Source organism: Myotis daubentonii, chromosome 12, assembly GCF_963259705.1.
Source record: "Myotis daubentonii chromosome 12, mMyoDau2.1, whole genome shotgun sequence".
In the NCBI taxonomy this organism is placed as follows: Eukaryota; Metazoa; Chordata; class Mammalia; order Chiroptera; family Vespertilionidae; genus Myotis; species Myotis daubentonii.
This window is the reverse complement of record NC_081851.1, coordinates 6,069,788-6,094,367: the sequence shown is the minus strand read 5'-3', so window position 1 is coordinate 6,094,367 and position 24,580 is coordinate 6,069,788. Positions and strand designations below refer to the sequence as shown.

General features: G+C 50.6%; 2 protein-coding genes across 11 annotated transcripts in view; one reads left to right on the top strand and one right to left on the bottom strand.

Moving 5' to 3' along the window:
* The window catches only part of TBC1D8 (TBC1 domain family member 8), a 115,750-nt gene extending 101,409 nt beyond the window's left edge, over nucleotides 1-14,341 (top strand). For 3 of the 9 annotated variants that reach the window (XM_059658839.1, XM_059658837.1, XM_059658836.1), the window contains 5 exons: nucleotides 4,757-4,997; nucleotides 5,409-5,474; nucleotides 11,975-12,064; nucleotides 12,358-12,455; nucleotides 13,193-14,341. In XM_059658839.1, coding sequence (XP_059514822.1) covers nucleotides 4,757-4,997; nucleotides 5,409-5,474; nucleotides 11,975-12,064; nucleotides 12,358-12,455; nucleotides 13,193-13,669 — 972 coding nt within the window. In that variant the 3' untranslated portion in view covers nucleotides 13,670-14,341. The other 6 variants (XM_059658838.1, XM_059658842.1, XM_059658841.1 and 3 more) reach the window with 6 other exon arrangements.
* An 875-nt stretch (nucleotides 14,342-15,216) lies between these two features.
* RPL31 (ribosomal protein L31) lies at nucleotides 15,217-20,476 on the bottom strand. 2 transcript variants are annotated; one of them, XM_059658845.1, is made up of 5 exons: nucleotides 20,360-20,476; nucleotides 19,917-20,023; nucleotides 17,142-17,267; nucleotides 15,434-15,546; nucleotides 15,217-15,279 (listed from the first exon to the last, which is right to left on the bottom strand). In XM_059658845.1, exons 2-5 carry the CDS (start codon nucleotides 20,021-20,023, stop codon nucleotides 15,248-15,250), a joined length of 378 nt encoding a protein of 125 aa, XP_059514828.1. In that variant the 5' UTR covers nucleotides 20,360-20,476; the 3' UTR covers nucleotides 15,217-15,247. The 2 variants fall into 2 exon arrangements, with proteins under 2 accessions (XP_059514828.1, XP_059514827.1); XM_059658844.1 differs by having other exon boundaries at nucleotides 15,217-15,363; nucleotides 20,360-20,472.
* Nucleotides 20,477-24,580: the final 4,104 nt, after the last annotated feature.

The window sequence follows — 24,580 nt, the reverse complement described above, 5'->3', positions numbered from 1 at the left end:
CCCCATCAGTGGCTCTGGCCCCCGCCCAGGCCTGAGGCCTCTGGCCCAGGAATCATGCCTGGGCAGGGGACTCCCATCTCCCTCTGATCGCTTGCTCCACCCCCCGCCCAAGCCTGACACCTCTGACTCAGGCTTCAGGCCTGGGCAAGGGGACCATCATATCCCCCCAATCCCCGGCTCTGCCCCCCACCCAGGCCTGATGCCTCGGCCAGAGGAGTTGACCCTCATCACCCTCCGATCACCAATCACCGGATCGGCCCCTTGACCAGGCCTGAGGCCTCCGGCAGAGGTGTCAGGCCTGGGCTGGGGACACCCAGCTCCCCGCGGTTGCAGGTTCCGCCCCTGCCCCTGCAGGAAGCCTCTGGCTGAGGTGTCCGGCCCGGGCAGCGGGGACCCGCAGCTGCAGCGGCCCCGCGATCGTGGGCTCCACTTTAGGCCCAGGCAAGGGACCCCTAGCTCCCGGGACTGCCAGCTTCGACCGTGCCCAGCTCCCATCGCTGGCTCCACCCCTACTTCCTGCTATCACTGGCCAGGGCGGAAAAGGCACCTGATTCTCCGATCATGGCAGGGGGGCAGCTCTTAGGTCCCCCCTGGGTTTCTGATCACTGTCAGTGGCAGGGGGCGTCTTCCTGCTTTCCCTTTCGCCTCCCTGCATTGTGCCTACATATGCAAATTAACCGCCATTGTTGTTGGCAGTTAACTGCCAATCTTAGTTGGCAGTTAATTTGCATATAGCCCTGATTAGCCAATGAAAAGGGTATTGTCGTATGCCAATTACCATTTTTCTCTTTTATTAGTGTAGATAGGATGTCCCTATTTCCCCCCTTTTGCCCCCTCTACCCAGCTCTTGCCCCCCACTTCTCTCTGGCCATCACCATACTGTTGTCTGTGTCCATGGGTTGTGCATATATTTTCTTTGGCTAATTCCTTCTTTAAATTTTTTTTTTTTTCAGATAAGTGGTTATAACTGCCCTATTATATATTTTCTATTATATCATCTAGAGCAGCCATGGGCAAACACGGCCCGCGGGCCGGATCCGGCCCGTTTCAAATGAATAAAACTATTGAAAAAAAAAGACTGTACCCTTTTATGTAATGATGTTTACTTTGAATTTATATTAGTTCACACAAACACTCCATCCATGCTTTTGTTCTGGCCCTCCAGTCCAGTTTAAGAACCCATTGTGGCCCTCGAGTCAAAAAGTTTGCCCACCCCTGATCTAGAATTAAGATTTTTTAATTGAACCCTTGTAAATTTTAGCACAATTTAATAAATTATGCTAGAAGCAATTAGGAGATTTTTCATGTAATGCAGATACAGTTCAATTAATATTTTATTAACTTTTAATTTTTTAATATGTTAATTTGAAATAATCTCATACATGTAAAAAAACTATAAAATACTACAGCATATTATATATACCCTTCACCCAATTTCTTAGGTGTTAATAATTTAAACATAACCATTATACAACTAAAAAAATTTGGAATATATTTTTCTTATAATCTCTTTGTTACTTAATCCATTTACTTTGTTTTTGTTAATCTTCACCCAAGGATATTTTTCCATTGAATTTTAGAGAGCATGAAGGGAAAGGGAGAAACACATTGATTGGTTGCCTCCTGCACATGCTCTGATAGGGGATCAAGCTGGGGATCAAGCCAGCAACTGAGGTACATGCCCTTGACTGGAATCGAACCTGGGACCCTTCAGTCCATGGGCTAATGCTCTATCCACTGAGCAAAACAGGCTGCAGCTTAATTCATTTACTTTTAATCTATATGTGTCTTTATATTTAAAGTGGGTTTTGTTTTTGATTCACCCTCATAATCTGTCTTTTAATTGGTGCATTTATGCCACTGACTTTCAGAGTGCTTACTGATAGAGTTACTACCATATCAGGCGGCTTCTGGGGCTTCCCGGGCCGGCCTGAGGCCCAGGACCGGATCCGATCACGGGCCGTAGGCAGGCGGCTTCTGGGGTCGCCCACGGGGCCCTGGATGGTGGCTCGCGCTGGCGGCTCGCGCTGTCCTGTCCTGCCTGCGGTATGCAAATTAGTCGCCATCTTTGTTGGCGGTTAATTTGCATATCTTGCTGATTAGCCAATGGGGAGGTGTAGTGAAGGTATGGTCAATTACCATGTTTGTCTGTTATTAGATAGGATAGATGATTGATATGAACAGGCATACAGAATGACTCGACTCACACGCACTGGGAAGGGATCACCACAGTAAGTTTAGTTAACACCTTCTTCTCATAGGAACACACACACAAAAGAAAACAATGTGTTGGCCCTTGTGATGAGAACTTTTAGGATCTATTCTCTTAGCAACTTTCAAATATACACACACAGTGCTATCCAGTCTCCAAGCGGTAACTACATCCCAGTGCTCACAACTGAAAGTGTGCCTCTGACCCTCACCAACTGCCCCGCTGCGCCCCTGCCCCCACCAGTACCACAAACCTGAGCTCTTTTCTGTGGCTTTGTGTTTTTGTTGTTCACTGTTGCTTTTGGTTTTTAGATTGCACATATGAGTGAGATCTTATGGTATTTGTCTCTGTCTGACTTACTTCACTTGGCATAGTGTCTTCTAGGTCCATCTGTGCTGTAAAGCAGGTTTCAAATCACACAAGCGTGGATTTGTGACATCCACCTCCTATCCTTTCGGTTAGAGAACCGCTTCATGAGTCTTGTCTCCCCAGGTGAGGTGTGACCATGTGAAGCATGCTCGGTGTCGGGCTCTCCTGGGAGCACCCGGGACCTGCTCCTCTTAACCGTCAGCTACATCTGTTCACTGTTGCTGGAATATTAGGCCCAAGAGAGCATTTAGTCTGTTAAATATCACTTTACTTGCCATCATGTTCTAGTTAACTTTTAAAAATTCAATAAAAAATTTAAACTAAAGGAAGTAAAAGTATACCTACTCTCACCATTGAAAAAATATAAAACTTTAAAGCAAAAACAAAAAAAGGATTTATCCTATCTGCACCTACAGTCCTATCTTGTACAGGAAGTACTCTTCACAATATGGCGAGTCCTTTCCTATTTTACCCTTATGTTCTCTCTCTGTGAACACACACACACACACACACACACACACACACACACACAGGCTTATCCTTTTTTCCACACAAAAACAAGATTATGTGCACATAATGGCCTGCAATTTTTTGTCATGAATATTTTTCTATATATATATTTTTTATTGATTTCAGAGAGGACGGGAGAGGGAGAGAGAGTAGAAACATCAATGATGAGAGAATCATTGATCGGCTGCCTCCTGCACGCCCCACATTGGGGATCGAGCCCACCACCCAGGCATGTGCCCTGACCGAAAATCAAACCAAGACCAGGTTCATAGGTCAACACTCAACCACTGAGCCACGCCAGCCAGGCAGCCATGAACATTTTTCTAAATCAGTATTACAGCTCTTCCTCATTCTTATAAAATGGCTGCACAGCTTCACTGTAGGGCAGAACCGTAATTTACTTAATGTTTACTTATTCAGGGACATTGTGTCTCCAGTTTCTGCTGCTCGATGCGCAGTGCTGCCTGAGTGGACACTGCCCAGACACTGCTGCCCTGCGGGGCTCCCCCGGCGCCGCCCGGCCAGGCAGCTGCGAGGGCTTTGAGCTTTCAGATTCCGGGTCCACGACAAGGTCTCGCACGCGCACTCCTGCGGTCGCTCCCTCCAGCATTTAATGTTACGGACCCTTGAACGCCTTCCTAGTCGTGTAGAAACCGCATGTCTTTTCCTTTAACCTTGCTTGCTCCTCCGTGAGGCTGAGTCGCCCCAGGAGTTCACTGGCGGATTGGGCCCTTCCCGTGCCGCCTGTGGGCGCCGCGCCTGCTTCTGTGTTGTTGGCGTGTGGGGGGCTCTGTGCACACGGGTGGGACTCGTCCTCAGCTCCCGTGCGGTGCTCTTCCGGGCAGGGCTCCATGGGCGTCCGCACTGCAGGCGCCACATGCCCGCGGCAGCTCCGTGCACTGGGGCTTTCAGGAGCGACTGACTGTGTTAGACCTGCGTGCTGCGTGTCGCAATTCTGCAAAGGCTGCTGAAGGAGCATGTCACGGGGACTGACAGTAAAACGGTGAATGGCATTTGGTTTCTGTCCAAAATGGAGTGTGCGCTGGCACAGTGTGGTGTGGGCACGTGTGGGGACCTGAGTCGTGAGTTGAGACGTCCCGGGAGGGGACGTAATGGGGGGCGGGGGTGGGGGGGTGGGGAGGGTGTGGTCCCCAGTGCCTGGGCCAGTTCTGATGGCTTTAGTTTTCAGTCTGTTCAGACTTTCATACCACCAGTGTTTCTTACTTTGACTTTTTGGATGGTTAATACGTTCATGTGATTGAACATTTAGAACATATCAAACAGTATGTTTTCCACGTTTGGCTCCCTGCCCCCGTTTCCCTCCGACAGGTGACCAGCGCTGCTCCTTTTGTATCCTGTAGCTTCGGCTACATAAACATCCAATGAAACACTGCATGTCCTAATTAAAACTACACACTTACAAATGGTTAAAATGGTAAATTTTATAAATACATTTGCTACAAAGAAAAAAAACCTTAATAAAAAAGGGTGTCCAAATTACACTCACATGGTAGCAAGGAAAAACTTCACATGTCTGGTCGGAGTGGTGAGACGTGACTTAATTTTTCCATTTGTGTGACAATGTTGCGTATTCAACAGTAATGATTTGACAAGGCAGGGAATGCCTCCAGCTGTGGTGAGCAGCCGTGGCCCCTCTGCTTTCAGCGGGAGCACATGCTGAGCTGCTACTGGGAGCAGCCGCGGCCCGGGCCCGCCCGCCACGACCCCAGCCGCCCCTACGCCGAGCAGTACCGCATAGACAGCCGGCAGTTTGCACGCCTGTTCCAGCTGGTCTCGCCATGGACCTGCGGGGCACACACGGAGATCCTCGCTGAGAGGACCTTCCGGCTCCTGGACGACAACATGGACCATCTTATCGAATTCAAAGCATTTGCCAGCTGCCTCGGTAGGACTGCTGACCGCAGCACGTTGCTTTGGGCGTGAGTCTGTGAACACGGTGCAAGGTGTCCTGTAGCAGGAACGATGAACTGTCCTTGTGAATGGCCTGACACAAGTTTGTGATTTTTAAAATCACTGCAGGCTCCTGAGGTCTCTGTGCTTCCGCAGGGGGCCAGGCTCTCAGCCCCAGGTCACTGAGCTGTTCTCATGGCGCCAGGAGTGGGGACTGGCTAGAAGCCCCGTCCCTAATGCTTACACGTAAAAAGAGCCTTCGGAAGGCATGAGGCTCCCTGGCAGCTCAGCAGTCACCGTCACCACCCTTCACATGCTCACGCACCCAGTGGGCCTGGGAGCAGGGGAGGAGGAAGTTCTCTATGACAAGTGTATGTGAACTGCTTGCATCTGCTCTCTCCCCCAGACACTATGTATAACGGAGAAATGAATGAGAAAATTAAACTGCTCTACAGGCTCCACGTTCCTCCCGGTAAGAAATTCTGAGACACACTGGGCTCTGTTCTGCCTTGACACTGACCAGCTTTGCGTACAACACGAAAATTCTTATTTTTTACTGGTTTAGAGAGGGGGGGGGGGGGAAGCATCTATTTGAGAGAAAAACATCAACTGTTGTCTCCCGTAGACACCTTAGCTGGTATACACCCTGACCAGGAATTGAACCTGTGACCTTTCTGTGTAGGAGACAGTGCTCTACCAACTGAGCCACACAGTCAGGGCCTCAAGTTCTTTTTGGATTTCATTTAGACTGGAAGCAACCAATGTTTCTTTTTAAAAAACATTTTTATTGATTCCAGAGGAGAGAGAGAGAGAAACATCACTGATGAGAATAATTGATCAGCTGCCTCCTTCACGCCCCCTACTGGGGATCAAGCCCACAATCTGGGCATGTGCCCTGACTGGGAATCCAACTGTGACCTCCTGGTTCCTAGGCCGATGCTCAGCCACTGAGCCACGCTGGCCGGGCAATGATGTTTCTGACTTAGGCTTCCTGACGGCAGATTTGAGTGCCGTGCTGTGGCCGATGGCGGTGGCTCTGATGCGAGTGGGCAGCAGAAGCTTTCAGGACTTGGCAGCACACCTGCCCGAGCTCTGGCTTCTGACCCGCTGGTCCAAGGACCACCCTGTAGGAACTGCTGGCCTGTGGATGTGTGGGGAAGCCAGGCCTGGTGGTCTCAGCAGATGGCTTTTATGCTACTGCTTCTGAAGAACCCCTTCAGGCTTCCAGCACGTAAGGCCTTGCTTCCTTTAAATTGAAGCAGTGGTAACCAGGAACAAAGGAAGCAGTTTGCAATCTGCAGGATCAGACGTGGTGTTCACCTCCAGGTATCGCATGGGCCTTTGAGGTTGGTGGAGGCGGGTGAGGAATTCCAGGTCTCTGGCCTCCTCGCCACAGTCCTGGTGCGGGGCGGGGGCCTCGGGCAGAACTTCCCGTGAGGCCCTGGGACACTGTTAGGCTTCCAGGCCAGGCTTTCACAGCTAACACCTGTGCCAGCATTGGAACTGCACATATTACTGTGGGCTTCTGGGCCCACGTCTTGAGGTTGGCATTACTGGGCTGATGTGTAACATCGTGTACATTACCTCCGGGGCGTGCTATGGCACTTCATTGCTACTTCCCTGCAAACAGAATCAGTAAAGTTCTTTGCCATTTACGCCAACATAATTTGCTCTTATTTTTCATGTTTTCCTACTAACATAGAAGACATGCATAGTTATTTCTTTATTATCATCATTGTCATTACCATCTTTTCATAATCATTCTATCTGGTATTGCTAAATACGACATGATTGACTTAATTTTATTCAATGATTTCATCTTGAGTTTTAAATAACTTTATTTTGTGATAATTTTAGATTTATAGAAAAGTTACAAAGATCATATAGATCTCATTCTTGACATAGCTTTAAATATATTAGTTTTTTGATATCATTTGAGCTTGATATTTGATTGTCAATACTTCATATTGAATTATTGTTTCCAAATTACAAGTTTATTTCTAAAAGGCATATTTTAATTCTATTAATCAATTTAAGACCTTTATGGCTTTAGAAAATCCATTTTTCAAAAATGTTCTGAATATATAAAATTGTAATACTTATATTGTGTGACTCTGAATTTAAATTGTTAAATGGAAGATTTGATTTATTTAATATTTGAATTTTTATGCAGTTTTTTTTTTTTTTTAAAGTCTTAAGAATGCAGACTCTAAAACAGGGGTGGGCAAACTTTTTGACTCAAGGGCCACAATGGGTTCTTAAACTGGACCGGAGGGCCGGAACAAAAGCATGGATGGAGTGTTTGTGTGAACTAATATAAATTCACAGTAAACATCATTACATAAAAGGGTACGGTCTTTTTTTTTTTTTAGTTTTATTCATTTCAAACGGGCCGCGGGCCATAGTTTGCCCACGGCTGCTCTAAAACCTGCAGTTAAACACATCAATTTGCCAAGGCCATGACGAGCCACAATACATTTAAGTATTTTCATTTAAGTAAATTTAATTTTAACAAATATGTGCATTCCACCAATAATGTATAACTTTTGGATTAAAGGTAGGACAGATGCACTAGTCGGAAGAGTTGAACTCTCATGAGGAGGTTTGCTGCGGGTCACAGTGTGAATGGAGGCCCAGAGTACGTCTGTCTGCCTGGTGGGAGGCCCAGCGCCTGGCCCCTGCAGCCTCTGACCCTGGGCCTGAGCTGAGGCTTCTGCTGCCACTCAGGAAGTGGAGGCAGGGCCTCAGGCCCTCCGAGTTCTAGGAGAGCTCACTCATTGGCTCCACTGCTTAGCAAAGGCAACAGAAAAGAAATGTCCAGCTGTAACCGGTTTGGCTCAGTGGATAGAGCGTCGGCCTGTGGACTGAAAGGTCCCAGGTTCGATTCCGGTCAAAGACATGCACCTTGGTTGTGGGCACATCCCCAGTAGAGGGTGTGCAGGAAGCAGCTGATCAATGTTTCTCTCTCATCGATGTTTCTAACTCTCTATCCCTCTCCCTTCCTCTCTGTAAAAAATCAATAAAATATATTAAAAAAAAAAAAAAAAAGGAAATGTCCAGATGATCTGCTGCTGTCTCAGGTGACACAGGGCTGAACAGTATCCCAGAGACTAGTAAGTCAGGATGACTAATGTGTGCTTAAGAGGAAAATTCGGCACTCAGGTTATACCCACCATCTTGGTTCTCTCTGATCGGTCTTTTCTTACGGTTACACTCAGAAACAATACTGAAAATAAGCTATAATCTCCCACTTTTGGGAACGTGCCCGTATGTCAAAATACCTACTGGAAACCAAGAAAACTGAAGGGTCACTACACTGCTCTAAGAACCACATTATTACTACTTTTTAAATGTATTTTTATTTCAGAGAGGAAGGAAGAGGGAGAGAAACATCAGTGAGAGAGATTTCATTGATCAGCTGCCTCCTGCACACCCCTACTGGGGATCGAGCCCACAACCTGGGCACATGCCCTGACAAGGAATCGATCCATGACCTCCTGGTTCATAGGAAAGGCCACATTATCAATGAGTACGACCCATGTGGCATACATGAGCAGGTCACCAGCCAAGGTGCAAAGAGATGAGCTAAATGATGACTCCTCCCAGGATCAAGAACTTCCTTCAGAGAATGCAGTCAGGGTGAAGATTCAGTTTGAGAATGATTCTGAAAAACATGATGTACTGAGGAAACTTGCGAAGGTCAACTTCTCACAGGACACAAAAAGTGACAGTTCACCTTCTAACAACTTAGCCAGTGCTGACACCAGCCAGGCAGGAGTGATGCCAGGCACACTGGGTTGGCAATGGACAGCTTGGGTTTGGTGAGAGGTCTGTTCTTTGGGTTGGAATCCGAGTTGAAAATGCCACTAGAAGATTTTTAAAAATATGAAGTGTAGAATACAAACTGACTTAAAAAAATGTTTGTGAAATTATTGTCAGGAAGCCATTAAGATATTAGATTAATCCAGTACTTATATACCTCAAGTGACTTTTTTACAGTCGATACCTGAGACACCAGTTGGATACTTTACACAGCTGGTGGTCTGTGAAGTCTGAAAGGTTGGCGACAGCTGCTTTAGTTGGTTTTCTCATCAGTGACTCGGAATTTCTAATCCAAATTCAAGTCCCATATTTGTTTTTCCCAACCACGTGGAGGGAGTAACAGGAGAGCACTATTTTGCTTTTGCAAGAAAATATGATGGAGAAATGCATCTGGAGGCCAAATTGTATTGAAAGCAGATGTAAGAGATAAGGGAGTTTCAGATAACCAAATGTAAATCATTCACCAGATTTTAACTTGTGCAGTCCTTGAAGTGAGACATAATGAAAACTTTAAATGTTTAATTCATTTATAATCTTGAATTATGAATTTTATACACACACACACACACACACACACACACACACACACACACACACCCACCACACACTAGAGGCCTGGTGCATGAAATTCGTGCACCGAGGTGGGGTTCCCTCAGCCCAGCCTGCACCCAGTCCAATCAGGGAACCCCTCAGGGGATGTCTAACCACTGGTTTAGACCCGATCCCTATGTGGGATCGGGCCTAAACTGTCAGTCCAACACCCCTCTCAATCTGGGACCACTGGCTCCTAACCACTCACTTGCCTAAATTGCCCCTAACTTCTCTGCCTGCCTGCCTGCCTGAGCACCCCCAACTGCCCTCCTCTGCCGGCCAATTTGGTTCTGATTGGTCAATTTCTATGTCAGTCAGTGTCAAAAGCTCCACCTCCTAGGCAGACATTGGCTCCTCACAGTTGACCCAGATTTGGTTTTGATTGGTCAGTTTCTATGCCAGTCAGCATCTCTGGGCCTATCAATGGGGCCTGATCAGCAGCCTGGTGGAGGCCTGGAGAGAAATGGAGGTACAGCTATTGGCCAGGCTGGGAGAGAGAGGCAAGTTCTGATCAACGGCTGCCACAGTGGCTACGGATCAGACCCTGCCTCTCTCTCTGCAAGCCTTTCTCCAGGCCTGATCTGCAGCCCCGTAAGGCAGTCAGTGCTGGGTTGCCACGAGCCTTAGATGTTATGACCCTGGCTCTTTATTATATAGATTGGAATTACAAAAATAAGGTTACATTTATAATAAAAGTTCAAATAGCTCATTAAAAGGCTGCAAGTACATTTGAGGATTGTATATAAACTCGGTTTACTCTCCTCCCTAATGCATTGTGTCCTGGTGCCCAGTCAGGTCGTTGTTTTCTGTGCCAGGACTGGAGAGGTCGGAAGCCCTGCTCTGTGGTTGACTGGCCTTCCCAGTTCGTCAATGTTGACTTTATCTGGCCCTTTTCTGTCCACTGTCCGCTGTGTGAATCTTCCTGCCCTAGGCTCCCGTGACGTTTGTGTTTATTTGTTCTTGCGTTGAAGCATGTTAGTGACTTGTGAATAGGTTTGCTTGGTATCCCAAGCTCTGAGGATAGAGACCGTGTCCTGTTTGACATCTCAGGGTCTGTTTCCCAGGAGTCCATTTCCATCATGCTGGCCCCAGGACCACCCAGTGTTTGTAATTTTCCTCCTATTCAGTTCTGAGTGGCTTCACATGTGCCACTGTGTAGAATTTGTCTTGGGCAAAGTTGGGAAAGAGAACGACTATCTTTGTAATAGAAAAGAAAAAAAATAAAGGAAAAAAACAGAAACCTGTCAAGGAGAGGGTAGCTTATCAAGGCTTTGGTACCATCTTGTGGGCATTTGTTCCGTCACAACTGAATTTTGCCTTTGATTTCACATTGAATGCTTTACAAATAAGCTGAGGTTGCTTTTAAAATGAGGATCCTTTGTCCATAATCCCCTTTATAAGTTTTATTAATCTATAACTCATACTGTACAATTTATTTAAAGTGTGCAGCTTGTCATCACCCCAGAAAGCAAGCCCATACCATGTGGCTTTGCCCCAGTTCATCCATTTTCCTCTGGAGCAGCAGTTCTCAACCTGTGGGTTGTGACCATCGGAAAACACATATAGCATATCAGATATTTATATTACGATTCCTAACAGTAGCAAAATTACAGTTATAAAGTAGCAACAAAAATAATTTTATGGTTGGGGACCACAACATGAGGAGCTGTATTAAAGGGTCGTGGCATTAGGAAGGTTGAGAACCACTGCTCTGTGGAGTCTACATACTTGCCTCGTCCAGGCATTTCATAGAAAGGGAATCATGTGGTATGTGCTCTTTTTTTGTCTGGCTGCTTTCACTTAGTACGTTTTAAAGGTTCATCAGGGTGGCAGCATGTACCAATATGTCATTTGTGGCTGAATGTGATACTCGGATTTACGGGCATGCCGTAGTTTATCCATTCACCAATTCTTAGGAACAACGCTGCTACAGGCATCGGTGTACAAGTTTTTGAGCTGACACTTTTCCATTCCCATTTGGTGTATACCTACCTGTCTAGTGGAATTTCGGGGTTGAATAGTAATTAATGTTTAACTTTTTGAGGAACTGCCAGACTCCTTCCCAAAGGGCTGTAATACCTCCTACTCCATCAGCAGTGCATCAGGGTTCTGATATAACTGGACCTTTGTACAATTCAGAACTTGTAATAAAGTGCTTTGCATCCAGTAAAGCTTTTTGCAATTTGTTAGAAATTATATAACGGCATGTGCTCAGAGGAAAACACGAGAAGTTTAAATTACCTGTTATCCCATCTCAAGATTCTGTGTAAAATTTGTGTAGGACATACGTACATATAAACTGACTTGTATTTAAACACAATGGATCTTACTCCACTCACTCCCGGCCAGTGCCTATCAGTCCTATGAACTGGCACGCCATTAACCGAAGCAGGACCGGCACCAGGGAAAGGCATCGTCTTGGTGTGCACTGGGCTCCGCAGACCATGCAAAGGCTACAGCTGAGGTTGGGGGCTGCTGGCTTAGCTTACGTATCTATTAGCTTCTTTACCCCAAAAACTTTGATTTTGGTTACAGTAATTTGTTCAATCTCTTTTTAAGCCCTCACTGAAGATGACCAAGACAGCCAGTCGCCACTGAAGAACCCTCTGCTGTCCACATCAAGACCCCTGGTCTTTGGGAAAGCAAATGGCATGTACCTTTCACTGTCAGGAGCCAGATGGCAGCTCTCCTTAGACTTTCCCGTCCTGAGACTCAGTACTGAGCACTGCTTCCCAAGGCCAGGAGCCCACAGGGCTGCAGTGTCCCGAGTGACTGCCCGCAGGCCTCTAGTAGCAAGTAACCCAGCAGCCACACCCTTTGTGGTCCGTTGCTCTCTCCCATTTACCTAGGCTGTTTGTAGATCTTGGTTTAATTTCTCATCTCCCCTTCTGTTTTGCTCTTACTGAAATTATTTAAACTATATATTGTTTCCTTTGTCTCAGATGATGCCTCCGACTACAAGAAACAGCTAAAGCAGATGATTAAGGATTTAGCCAAAGAAAAAGCTAAATCTGAGACCGAGCTGCCCCAAATGAGCCAGGTATGGATTATATTCTGTGTTCAGAAGTAAGCCTAATCATTAAGCTGGAGCTCCTTTACCACCAAAGCCATCATCAAAGGGTTTTGTAACTTCTGGGAGCTAGACACTGTGGTAATTAAAATGTCTTCAAAACAGGACACACTGCTTCCTATCTTTTTAAAAAATATTTTTGACTTCAGAGAGAGGGAGAGATAGAAACATCAATGAGAGGGAATCACTGACCAGCTGCCTCCCACATACCCCTTACTGGGGATCAAGCCCACAACCTGGGCATGTGCCCTTGACCTTTATCAAACCCAGGACCCTTCAGTCCACAGGCTGAGGCTCAATACAGAATCAAACTAGCCAGGGCTGGTTCGTGTCTTTGAAAGGTTTTTCTATCACACCCATTTACCCAGGTTGTGATCAAGAGTCAGTTTCTTCCCTGGTGACAACATATGGGGGCATTGTGGACACAGCTTTCTTCCCTAAAAAACTAGTATACTCCAGTTGCTTCGCCGGTATGACAGCAGTTGAATCTCCAAAACCTTGGTTTCTATGCCACATCCCAGCACTTGCGGGTTGAAAGGTGCGCACTCAGTAGCGGTGTGGGTGAACAGCACGCTTCTGAGGGGCTGTTAATCCCTTGGAGGCCAAGGGCAGAGGCTACCCTTCCTCACGGTTTGCTTCCAAGCTCTTTTAGGAATGCACTATACCTCCATCCTGGTCATGCTGCCGTACACTTTTTTCTATTCCAGAAAGAATTTATCCAGTTCTGTAAAACTTTGTACAGCATGTTCCACGAAGACCCAGAGGAAAACAACTTGTACCAAGCCATTGCCACCGTCGCCACGCTCCTGCTACAGATCGGGGAGGTGGGGCAGCACAGCAGCAGCAGCAGCTCCAGGAGCTGCTCCCAGGACAGCGGGGGGGCGGCGCAGGCCTCAGCACCGTCTCCTGAGCAGGACTCTGTTTTTATGGACACGGACACTGGGGCAGCTCCCCAGAACACCAGGGCATTTCCTGAAGAGGCGGAAGGGGACTGGACAATCTCCCTTGAACACATTTTAGCTTCACTTCTGACTGAACAGTCATTAGTAAACTTTTTCGAAAAGCCACTGGACATTAAATCCAAACTTGAAAATGCCAAGATCAATCAGTACAACCTCAAAACTTTTGAAATGAGCAGCCAATCACTGCCTGAACTTAAGCAAGATAGTGACTTGCTGAGATGAGTTGGCCATAACAAAGCAAGAACCACCCATTTGTGGATTGTCAGCCCCATAAATCCAGATTTCAGTCTCATTCATTCTGAGTCTAGTCTTCGTTCTGGGCATCCAGGTAAGCAACCTGACAGAACTCCAACTGTGGCCAGAACTGATGCAACCCTCAACATTGTGTTATTAAAAGGGAGAGACATTGACGTTGGTTGCCTCCCATACAAACCCTGGCCTGGCATGGGACCTGCAACCTGTCATGTGCCCTGACTGGGAATCAAACCCGTAGCCTTCCGGTGCGCAGAATGCTGTTCCAACAAACTGAGCCGCAGCAGCTAGGCCAGGCTGTTTGACCATCAGATTCACTGAAATAGGCACCACTGCTGTGATGCTTTCATTCAGATAGAACATGGGTCCAATGCTTGATGCTAACCCAGACTAAGAAATGCCCAAGCTCATTCTTCACTTGGATAATGGGAGGTCTAGAGTCAAGTTCACTTTGAAGATCTAAGAGCCACTGTCTGTGCAATTGCATCTGGCTTTTTCTTTGCACAAATTTTGTTTCAATGCTGGTAATTGAAACCATTTTAATATATTTGGTTGTATTCACTTTCCTTACAAAAATGTTGTGTATAAATCATGCTATCAATGTTGGCCTCCAAGATTTTTAATAAGAAATTTTTGTACCGACTTTGGTCCTTGTTTATACCTCGCAGTTATTTGAGTTCTACGGTCTGGGTTGTGCAGTGAACAGAGGCTGGAGGACTTCCCCCTACCCCCCAGCACCTGGTGCTCTAAGTCAGCAGTGTACCACGGTGGGGTCTTTAACCCTTGCAATTCTGCACACAGTAATGCAGCATCATCCCCGCAGCACTGTTCTCAGCCGATTTCAGATTTTGGGCTGGATAAGCTTTAGCCCCATGTAAACTGGAACTAAAAATATCTCATGGGGCCATTACAAGTGAGCTAAGACATTAACTGCACATGTAAATTACCCCACCAGAATATCAATTAGAAGACAATTTTATCAATACACATTAACCCTTTGTGGTCCAATGTTGTTTGTGGAATTCAAACAGTCTGGTCCAAATTAATTGACGGGATTGAATGTTGAACTTTTTAATGTTCTTATTGCTTGATGTTGGACCTGCTCCTAGCGCCTGTTCTGTCGAGTCAGCCTCGAGGTTGGACCGAAGAGGGTTAAACCTAAGATGCTATGAATTGCATCATTTCAGTTTGTTAAAATGAAAAGTGGCCAATGGCAATTGAGTTATACATGCCAGTTTCTGGGAAATGTTTATCTTTTAGAATCAATGAAACATGCATGTAAAAGTACTAACCATTGCACCTCCAGTGTCCCAACTACCCGTGGGGTCCTAAAGCCAGGCTACACGGCCAAATTACCTAGAAAACCCTGGTTAGGCCTGTCTATATACTCAAACTCCAGGGGCTGGGAAAAGGGATACAGACATGGTATTAAAGAGACCTCTCCAAATGGTTCTGTAGCTGGGAACTCCTTTGTTATAAACATTACGTTGCCGTCAGAAACAAAACCAACCTCCAAGGCAGTTGTATAACTTTATTCGACCATCAGCATTAGTTCTCGTCCACGTTCACGGTCTGCAGACCTGCAGAAGGAGAGGAGGCGTCACCTTTCACCCCACGCCCTTCCCAGCGGCATTAGTTCTCGTCCACATTCACCGTCTGCAGACCTGCAGGAGGTGTGTCACCTTCTGCCCGCGCCCTCCCCAGCGGCAGCTTGAGGAGCGGCATGAAACTTACTTTTGAAAGTGGTGACAGGCACGTAGGTGACCAATGTGTACAGCTTGTTTGGTGAGTCTTCATCCTCATTACGTTTTCTGGACAAACGTACCCGGATACGATATGGGACATTCCTAATAAGTAACATAAACGTGTTGGTCAGGTCAACGCCCCCTATCACGACACAGGCACCAGGGGTCCTCAGACATCCTGTCCCCACTGCTGTAACAGGCTTCCAAGGCTCCGTCCTTTGTTCCAACCTGATAGGGAGCCGGCAGGACACCTGACCAACGTGGAAACATGAGCCTAACTTGCCAGGTTCCCTCCCTCTGCCACCAGCACAGAAACTGGTGATGGGCTTGTCTAAAAGGTAAATCTGGAGAAACACCCCCCTCTGCAGGCTACACTGAACACGGGACGATGACATGCGCTTTCCCTGCCTCAGGCAGGCAGTCCACTCTCATTGGTTGGAGGATGTGGAAGTGTCTGGAAACCTGCGGCTCTTGGCTTCTGACACCACTCCCCACTTATCTCAAAGGAGCCATCATTGGCGGCTCCTTTGTTAGATACATTTCTACTGAATTCGAACTGTTGGCCCACTGCAGGCTGCTCTCAAGGGTTGTCATCCCACTCAACCCCAACATTGAAAAGCCACCCGGACACCACACCCTGCCCTACGCCAGCTCATACCACCGCCCAGCCCGTATCACTTCACTGCCCTTAGCTAGTCCCACCTCCACGCTGGCACCTTCTTCGTCCTTCACAGCAAAAACACCTTCCTGCTTTTAAGCAGGGCCTCTTAACCTCGGCACTACTGACATTGGGGCTGGGTGATTCTTTGTTGTGGAGGCTGCTGTGTGTATTCTAGGATGTTTCCAGAACCCTTGGCCCGTGGCAACCCCACCAGTGACCACCAAATGTGTGCCTGGGGAGGGGAGGTAAGATTGCCTCTGGTTGAAAACCACTGCTCCAGTGGCTTCTAGAGATAAACCCAAACTCTTTGTCACGACCTACAAGACTCCCCATGATCTGCCTCCTGCCTAACTCTCCATTCTCATTCTGTCCTTCAAGTCACTTGTTTGACTTCCACCTTCATCAACCTGTTCCCAGATCACACCACATCTCTTTGTGCAGCACTTCTACCAGTCCCTGCACTGCTGGACCCTCATTTGGGTCTCATTACAAACGCCACATCCAAAGGCTTCTCTGCAGACACTAACCCCCTTTGAGTTATTGCCTCACTATTTTTTAGTAATTCCACTAGAGGCCCAGCACACAAAATTCGTGCATAGGTACGGTCCCTAGGCCTGGCCTGTGATCAGGGCCATCTCCCCCGCTTCCCCGTTTGCCACTGGGAGATCAGAGCTGGCCGGCCAGGAGGAGGGACCAAGAGGTCAGCTGTTCTTGCCCACTCACCAGCCCTGCCCCCACCACAGGCCGCCCTGTGTGGGGTGACCTACGGGGTGGGGGCCTTGGCCTGGCACCACCCGCCACCCACCCTCGGTTCCCTTTCGCCATCCGTCGATGGCGATGGGAGGAAAGGGACTGAGAGGTGGTCAGTGCTCCTCACAGTGACTGGTCAAGTGGTCGTTCAGCTATTAAGGTCACTTTGCATATTGCCCTTGTATCACATAGGACATGCACCAGTGATTACTGAGCTCATACACAGGGTGCAGTGCAAGTGGATCAGCTGGTGTAATCTTAACTCTTATAACACGTAACGTCCCACCTTATTCCTTTGGCCCAGACAGCTTTGTTGAGCCTGGTGTCAATGCGCACGTCTGGAGTCCCCATCTCCTTCATGGCAAATTTCCGGATCTCCTTGAGTGCCCGAGGGGCACGCTTCTTGAAACCCCTTAGATTCAAACATAAGTAAAAAATGAATTAAAGGAGCACAAAGTTAAACTGAATGTCCTATTTTCATAAAAAACGTAAACCAAACTTTAACAAGGCAGAACAATCCTTTTTTCCACCAGTGCTAATGTCCAGCAACTGGTACAACAGGAGCTGCACCCCCACTTCCAGTGACGGAGGATAAGGCTCTGCACACGACCCTGAAGGAATGCTAGCACATACCATGGCCCCCCCCTTTCCTGATAAGCAAAAGCGCCCCCAAACTCTATCCGGTCAAGAGGAGAATCTGAGAATAGCATTAGAACATGCCTGAACACAAAGCATATGCTGTACCCCACAGGTTATGCTAAGTAGATCTGTCACACCTTCAGACACAGCATGTTTTTGGAGCCTATCAGTACGAATTTAAGTTCCCCGCCCTGGTCTGTGCTGGGCGCAGAGGCTATAAACATTACGCACGGAGCCCCTACCAAACACCTGAGGTCGAGTCAACGCTACGGAGCTCTTGGGAGGTGCCAGGCACCGTCATTAACTCCCGACGGTCCCAGCTCTGAGCTTGTACCTTCTGTGTGCTGTTCAGATAAGGACACAGACATCCACTGAAATTTAATGCTTTGACTTAAAAACGTGAAAAGCAACACTTCACTACGGGTGGAAACGGTCAAACATTTGTAGGCCAATCCAAGGGGGCGCAGAGAGAACAGTCTAAAGAGGTGCTGATGTTTCTGTCTCTCCCCCTTCCTCTCTGGAATAAAAATTTTAGCCCTAACCGGTTTGGCTCAGTGGCTAGAGCGTCGGCCTGCAGACTGAGGAGTCCCAGGTTCGAGTCCGGTCAAGGGCACGTACCTGGGTTGCGGGCACATCCCCCGTGGGAGGTGTGCAGGAGGCAGCTGATCGATGGTTCTCTCTCATGGATGTTTCTAACTCTCTATCCCTCTCCCTTCCTCTCTGTAAGAAATCAATAAAATATATTAAAAAATTTTTTTTAAATAAAGGGTGTTCACTGCGTGACTGTCAGAGGGCCACAACGGTTCACCTCCGTAACCCAAGGGCGCCCCATAGTGCTCTCTCCTGTCAGGAGACAAACGGATCGCTCTGCAGTAAGAGCAGCAACCGTGGCCTGTCACAGGGACTTCATTCTGCTCTAAACCTTCAATAACGTCCGCGCCCCACAGAAACCCCGGCTCTCCACGCCCCACAGCCACATCTCCCCTGCTCCCCACTCCTCTCACCAGCTCCCGGTTATTTCTGCAAGGTCACACCATTCACTGACATGCTTCACCACCTAGAAGCGAAAGGTGCCAGAGGCCACAACAGGGTGTGAGACGACCCCTGGGGCGCATCAGCTGGTGTGGAGTGTGACAGAGTGTGACAAAAACGGACGAGGGAGAGAGCACTGGGACGGGCTGGAGCGGGATGGCCACGGAGATGGGGGCCACAGCCCACGGTGCCCAGGCAGCCAGGCAGGGGTGCCGGGGCGACACAAGCCAGGAAACGCAGCGGCCAGTCCACGTGGAACCACAGCCAGTCCTTTGGGTCCCACTCGGGGTGGGATGGGAAGCCCGTGGAGGTGAGGACACACCGGGGTTTGGGGAAGGGAACCAGGAGAGGGAGCTGCCAACTAACCACCGAGGGACAGAGAATGCCGCAGGGACCCGTGCGACGGGGCAGAGCCGAGGACAAGCTCCTTGGCCAGAGACGCAGGAGGGCAGGGGTGGCCTGACCCGGGAGCCTGAGATGTAGACACCGGCCTACAGACAGAGGGGCGGAGTCCCGGGACTCCACCGGGACGGAGCAGGCGCAGCCAGAAGGCACAGGGTTTGGGGCCACGCAGGCCTGCGCTTGGGGCTTTTGTAACAAAGCACCAAGTGCCTGGGAGACTCGCTCACCTGCAAAGGCCACCTCCACTCTCCAAGTCCTAGGACTGGGGTGGCCTGTAGGGCACCTCTTCTCACCCGCGCATTTTAGCGTTTCCGTCTGAGTGCCGGGTCTAACTGCCTGCCAGTGAGCTGGGCAGGCAGGACCTTTGGGTTCCCTGCTGAACCTGCCAGGGCCGCTGGCAGTGCCCGTCACAAGGGCCCGGCGAGAACAAAGCTCAAAATGAGGGAAGCGGTGGTGGCCGGCCGCGGGTCCTCGGAAGCAACATCGATGCGCAGAGGCCCCGCTGCCGCCCCGGAAGCCACCGAGACCCCAGAGGCCGAGGCGCCCCGGCCGGGGAGCAGCGCCGACAGGCACCGGTGCCCACGAGCTGCACCTCTGAGCCCCTTGAAAAACGCGTCGTCCCGGCGAGGCCGCCCATTCCAGGACCTGGCGCCCCAGACGCAGGTCCCCCTCCCTTTCGCCTCGGGTCCCGGCCCGGCCGGCGCCCACGTTCCGGAGGGCACGCCCCGCGGGTCCGCTCCCCGAGCCGGGAGGCACTGAAAGGCCCGCTTTCTCTCGCGGCGCGTCGCTCGCCTGCCCACGCCCCGCTCCGAGGGGGACGAGCCCCTCTGCTCCGGCCGCTCTCCCGGAGCCTCCCTCACCCTCGCTGTCCGCCGGCCCCTCCAGCGGGACTCGAACCCTCCGCACCGCATGCGGCCCATGGAGCACAGGCCGGGCTCCTGAAGAAGCTGCCCGGCCCGCCGGCCTTCCGGCCTCGCGCGGTACTCACACGCCGTGGATGCGCTTGTGGATGTTGATGGTGTACTCCCTGGTCACCACCTCGTTGATGGCGGAGCGGCCTTTCTTCTTCTCGCCACCCTTCTTGGCGGGAGCCATCTAAAGCGAAGCGACGAGGAGGCTGAGCGGCGGGGCGCGCACGGCCACGTCCTCCCGCCCGCCGCGCGCGCCGCCGCCGCCCCGAGCCCCAGGCCGGACAGAGCTAAGTCCGCCACCCCGCGGCCAAGGCACCGCGCCGCTCGGCGCCGCCGCCCCGAGAGCCCCTCGCCGGCTCTAGGCCACCCTCTCCCAGGCTGCGAGCCCTCAGCGCCGGGCAGGCTGCCGTCCCGGGACCCCGATGCCCCGGCCCCGCTCAGGAGTGCCCGCCAGCCCGGGAAGCGCCGCTGCGGGCGAGGATGGAGCCCGATGGCTCAAGCCACCGCGCCATGTACTCACCGCGCCCGGCAAGTTGGAAAGAAAGAGCGCGGGGTATTGTGGGAGAGGGAACGCAGGGTCGCAAGTACAACTTCCGGGTCGCCTGGAGCGGGGCGGAGCCAGAGGCGGGGCAGTGACGTCTGTGTGCGCCGGCAAAGCGAGCCGGCCTGGGCTGCTTCCAGGCGGGGCCGGGCTCGCGCATCCGGTCGGCGGCGCCGCGGGTGGCGCGTTCCAGAGGAGGGGTCCGTAGCGGAGCCGGGCTTGGCGAGGAGGCAAGGAAGGGCTGCCGCCTCTGCCTGGGCCCCGGGGCCGGGCAGGGCTCGGGAAGCGCGCTCCTGTGTGCCCCTTCTGGCCGCGTGGGGACTGCGGGCGGGGGCGGGGGCTGCGGCCCGCCCAGGGTCCGCGGGGGCGGGCTGGGGAGTGGGGCAGTTATGTGGTCGCAGTGGACGGGCGGGAGCAGAGCCAGGACGATGGGCAGGTCAAGGTGCCTGGCGCCAGGCAATCCATTGTAGGGACCTCCCTCCTCCCCCCGTGACCCCTGACCTTTCCTCCCCTGTGATTTTCCAAATAAATGTTTTCCTACAGTTGGAGTCTTAGCTCTGAATTCTCTCCTAGCCAGAACCCAAGTACCGAGGTTGCTGAGCCCAGGTTCGGTCTGACCCTGCCTGTCAGACACCTGGAACTGTCCCACCACCTAGAACACTATTGTACTGGACTGTGGGGCCAAGGCGTTGTGTCCAGCCTGATGCTTGAATGTGAACAAAAAGGGGGGACCTGGTAGACCACCTAGCTCGGGGCCCCTGCAGGAGGGCTGGACACGCAGTCCTGGGCAGGCATTGCTTCCTCAGCAGAGGGCAGCCTGCCTTGACGGAGCCCTGGCCCTGGTTCTCCGGCATCGGGAGTGACATACTGCTAAAATGTCAGACCTTTCCAGACCCTCCCAGGCAGGCCGCTGCGGCAGACCACGCCAGCACAAAGCCCGCATTGCTGCCCGCACCATCTCTTCACCATGTCAAATGTTAGCTACGCTGTGCCAGCCCCACGGAAGGAGTGTGAGAGATGGCGGTGGCTCTGAGGCGGCACCCAGGTCATCCAGGGGCCCAGGAGCCACGGAGCGCTCTCCCCAGCGGGAGTCACAGCCAGCCGGCCCAGGAGCCACGGAGCGCTGTCCCCAGCCAGAGTCACAGCCAGCCGGCCCAGGAGCCACGGAGCGCTGTCCCCAGCGGGAGTCACAGCCAGCCGGCCCAGGAGCCACGGAGCGCTGTCCCCAGCGGGAGTCACAGCCAGCCGGCCCAGGAGCCACGGAGCGCTGTCCCCAGCGGGAGTCACAGCCAGCCGGCCCAGGAGCCACGGAGCGCTGTCCCCAGCGGGAGTCACAGCCAGCCGGCCCAGGAGCCACGGAGCGCTGTCCCCAGCGGGAGTCACAGCCAGCCGGCCCAGGAGCCACGGAGCGCTGTCCCCAGCGGGAGTCACAGCCAGCCGGCCCAGGAGCCACGGAGCGCTGTCCCCAGCCAGAGTCACAGCCAGCCGGCCCAGGAGCCACGGAGCGCTGTCCCCAGCGGGATTCACAGCCAGCCGGCCCAGGAGCCACGGAGCGCTGTCCCCAGCCAGAGTCACAGCCAGCCGGCCCAGGAGCCACGGAGCGCTGTCCCCAGCCAGAGTCACAGCCAGCCGGCCCAGGAGCCACGGAGCGCTGTCCCCAGCGGGAGTCACAGCCAGCCGGCCCAGGAGCCACGGAGCGCTGTCCCCAGCGGGAGTCACAGCCAGCCGGCCCAGGAGCCACGGAGCGCTGTCCCCAGCGGGAGTCACAGCCAGCCGGCCCAGGAGCCACGGAGCGCTGTCCCCAGCGGGAGTCACAGCCAGCTGGCCCAGGAGCCGGGCCTCCTTGTTCCTGGTGAACTCAGGAGCCCGCCCCTTAGCGCTTAAGACAGGGAGGGTGGAAGCTAAAGTTTTTGAATCCTCACATGTCTGAAGGTACTTATTCAACTCCAATTTATTACTGTTTTGACTTGTGTGGAATTCTAGGTTTGATGTATGTTGAAGGCGGTCTCCATTGCCTCCCTCACCCTGCCTCCGCCTCTCCTCAGGCTGAGGCAACTCTCACACCATAGTGACCTTCGGGATCCCTATGCTCCTGCTCCCCAAGCCCCACCTGCAGATACCCTGCCCTTTCTAACAGGCTCCCAGCACCCAGGGGGAACTCAGCACCTACAGGTGCCTCCTGGCATCATCCATAGGGGCAAGAAAGTATCACCTTAATCAGAAATCGGTGCCAGCTGCCTCGAGTTTCCAGGTAACTGGATAGAGGCTACTTGTTGAAGCAAACAGACCCCTCCTATGAAAATCTATAAAATGGGGGTTTGCAGCAGAAGAGGTGGCCTGGCAGCTCTGGGGGGTGGGGGAGGCTGGCAGGCAGCGTTGGCATCACGGGGAGAGCAGTGCCTAGGAGTGGGCACTCCCAGAGAGAGGAGTCCACTGCATGCCAGCCCGGCCCCTATGAGCCGCCGCCACCACCGCCAACATGAAAGGCATGTGGATCCTGGCAGGAGAACCTGGAGTTGGGAAGCCATCTGGTCAGTGAAGAATTCCCAGAGGAGATTCCTCCCTGGGCAGAAGAAATCACTATTCCAGCTGATGTCGCCCCTGAGAGAGCACCTACACACACCTAGATTATTCAGAAGAACAGAATGACGAGCAACTTCAAGAAATACCACAGGCTGATGTCATCTGCATAGTTTATGCTGTTAACAAGCATTCTATTGATAAGGTAACAAGTCGGTGGATTCCTCTCATAAATGAAAGAACAAAAACAGCAGGTTGCCTTTGACATTGGTTGGGAACAGATCTGATCTAGTGGGATATAGTAGTGTGGACACCATATCACATCTGGCCCCCAAGTAGCCTAAGTACTTAGGCTGTTCACTATTGACTGAACAAGAGTCTCAAGCTTCAGCCATTATGGTAACGAGATAAAAAGATAGACCTTCAGGAAAAAGACTCAAAGAAATGTGTTCAGAGATAATATAATTGGGTGAAAAAACTGGGGAAAGTGGAGTTCTTCAGACTCTTCTTGGAAGAAACTTAATGAGGCAGAAGGAAATTCGTGATGATCATAAATCCTACTATGTGAATAATCCCTGTTTATGTATGTGAATGAGAAATACTTGTTGCATGATATCTCCGAATAGGAATCTTTCGCTGGGGCTGAGAGCACTGTGACATTGCATGCCTGGTATATGATGTCAGTAATCCCAAGTCCTTTGAATACCATGCCAGGATTTTTTAAAATATGTTTTTATTGATTTCAGAGAGGAAGGGAGATAGAAACATCAATGATGAGAGAGAATCATTGATCGGCTGCCTCTGTACGCTCCACACTGGGGATCAAGCCTGCAACCGGGGCATGTGCCCTTGCCCAGAATCGAACCTGGGACCCTTCAGTCCACAGGCCGACGCTCTATCCACTGAGCAAAACCAGCTAGGGCTGTGCCAGAATTTTTAAGCAACACTTTATGGACAGCAGAATGCTTTCCTTAATCATAGCTGCAAAGTCAGACCTGCATGAAGTTAAACAAGAATATCGTATTTCACCTGCTGATTTCTGCAGGAAACAAAAGCCTCCGCCACAAGCTTCACTTGCAATACTGCTGAAGCACCCAGTGAAGAGGTCCTTGTTAAGTTGACAACAATGGCCATGTACCTGCACATGACACAAGCTGACCTCAAGAGCTCCACGTTTTGGCTTCGAGCAAGTTTTGGTGCTACTGTTTTTGCCGTTTTGGGCTTTGCTATGTACAAAGCATTATTGAAACAGCAATGATTAAAAAAAAATACTGGTCCCTACCAAAACATACTTTTATGTACATTCTGAATGCTTTAAACTCTGCTAGAAATATTGACATAATTGCAGAGTTACTTTAGTAATTATTTGTAATTCGTGCATAAGAGTATTTTAACGACAGTTGTAACTGCAGTATGGGCTAGCTAGCATATGGAAAGAAACAGCTTAACAGCCAGACTAAAGTGGCGAAATTCCAGAGGCCAAAAGGGAATGTTTTGTAAATAATGTACATATTCAGGCAAGATATGGTCTCCCAAACTTAGTTCTAGAAATGACGTTTCTACATAGTATTGTTGATGCTCAGTAGGCTCATTCTCCTAGGCGTAAGTCAGCTCATGGATCACTTATTTATTTCACATTTACCGGAATGGTCTTTGGGTCCTTGAAGTACACAGGCACAA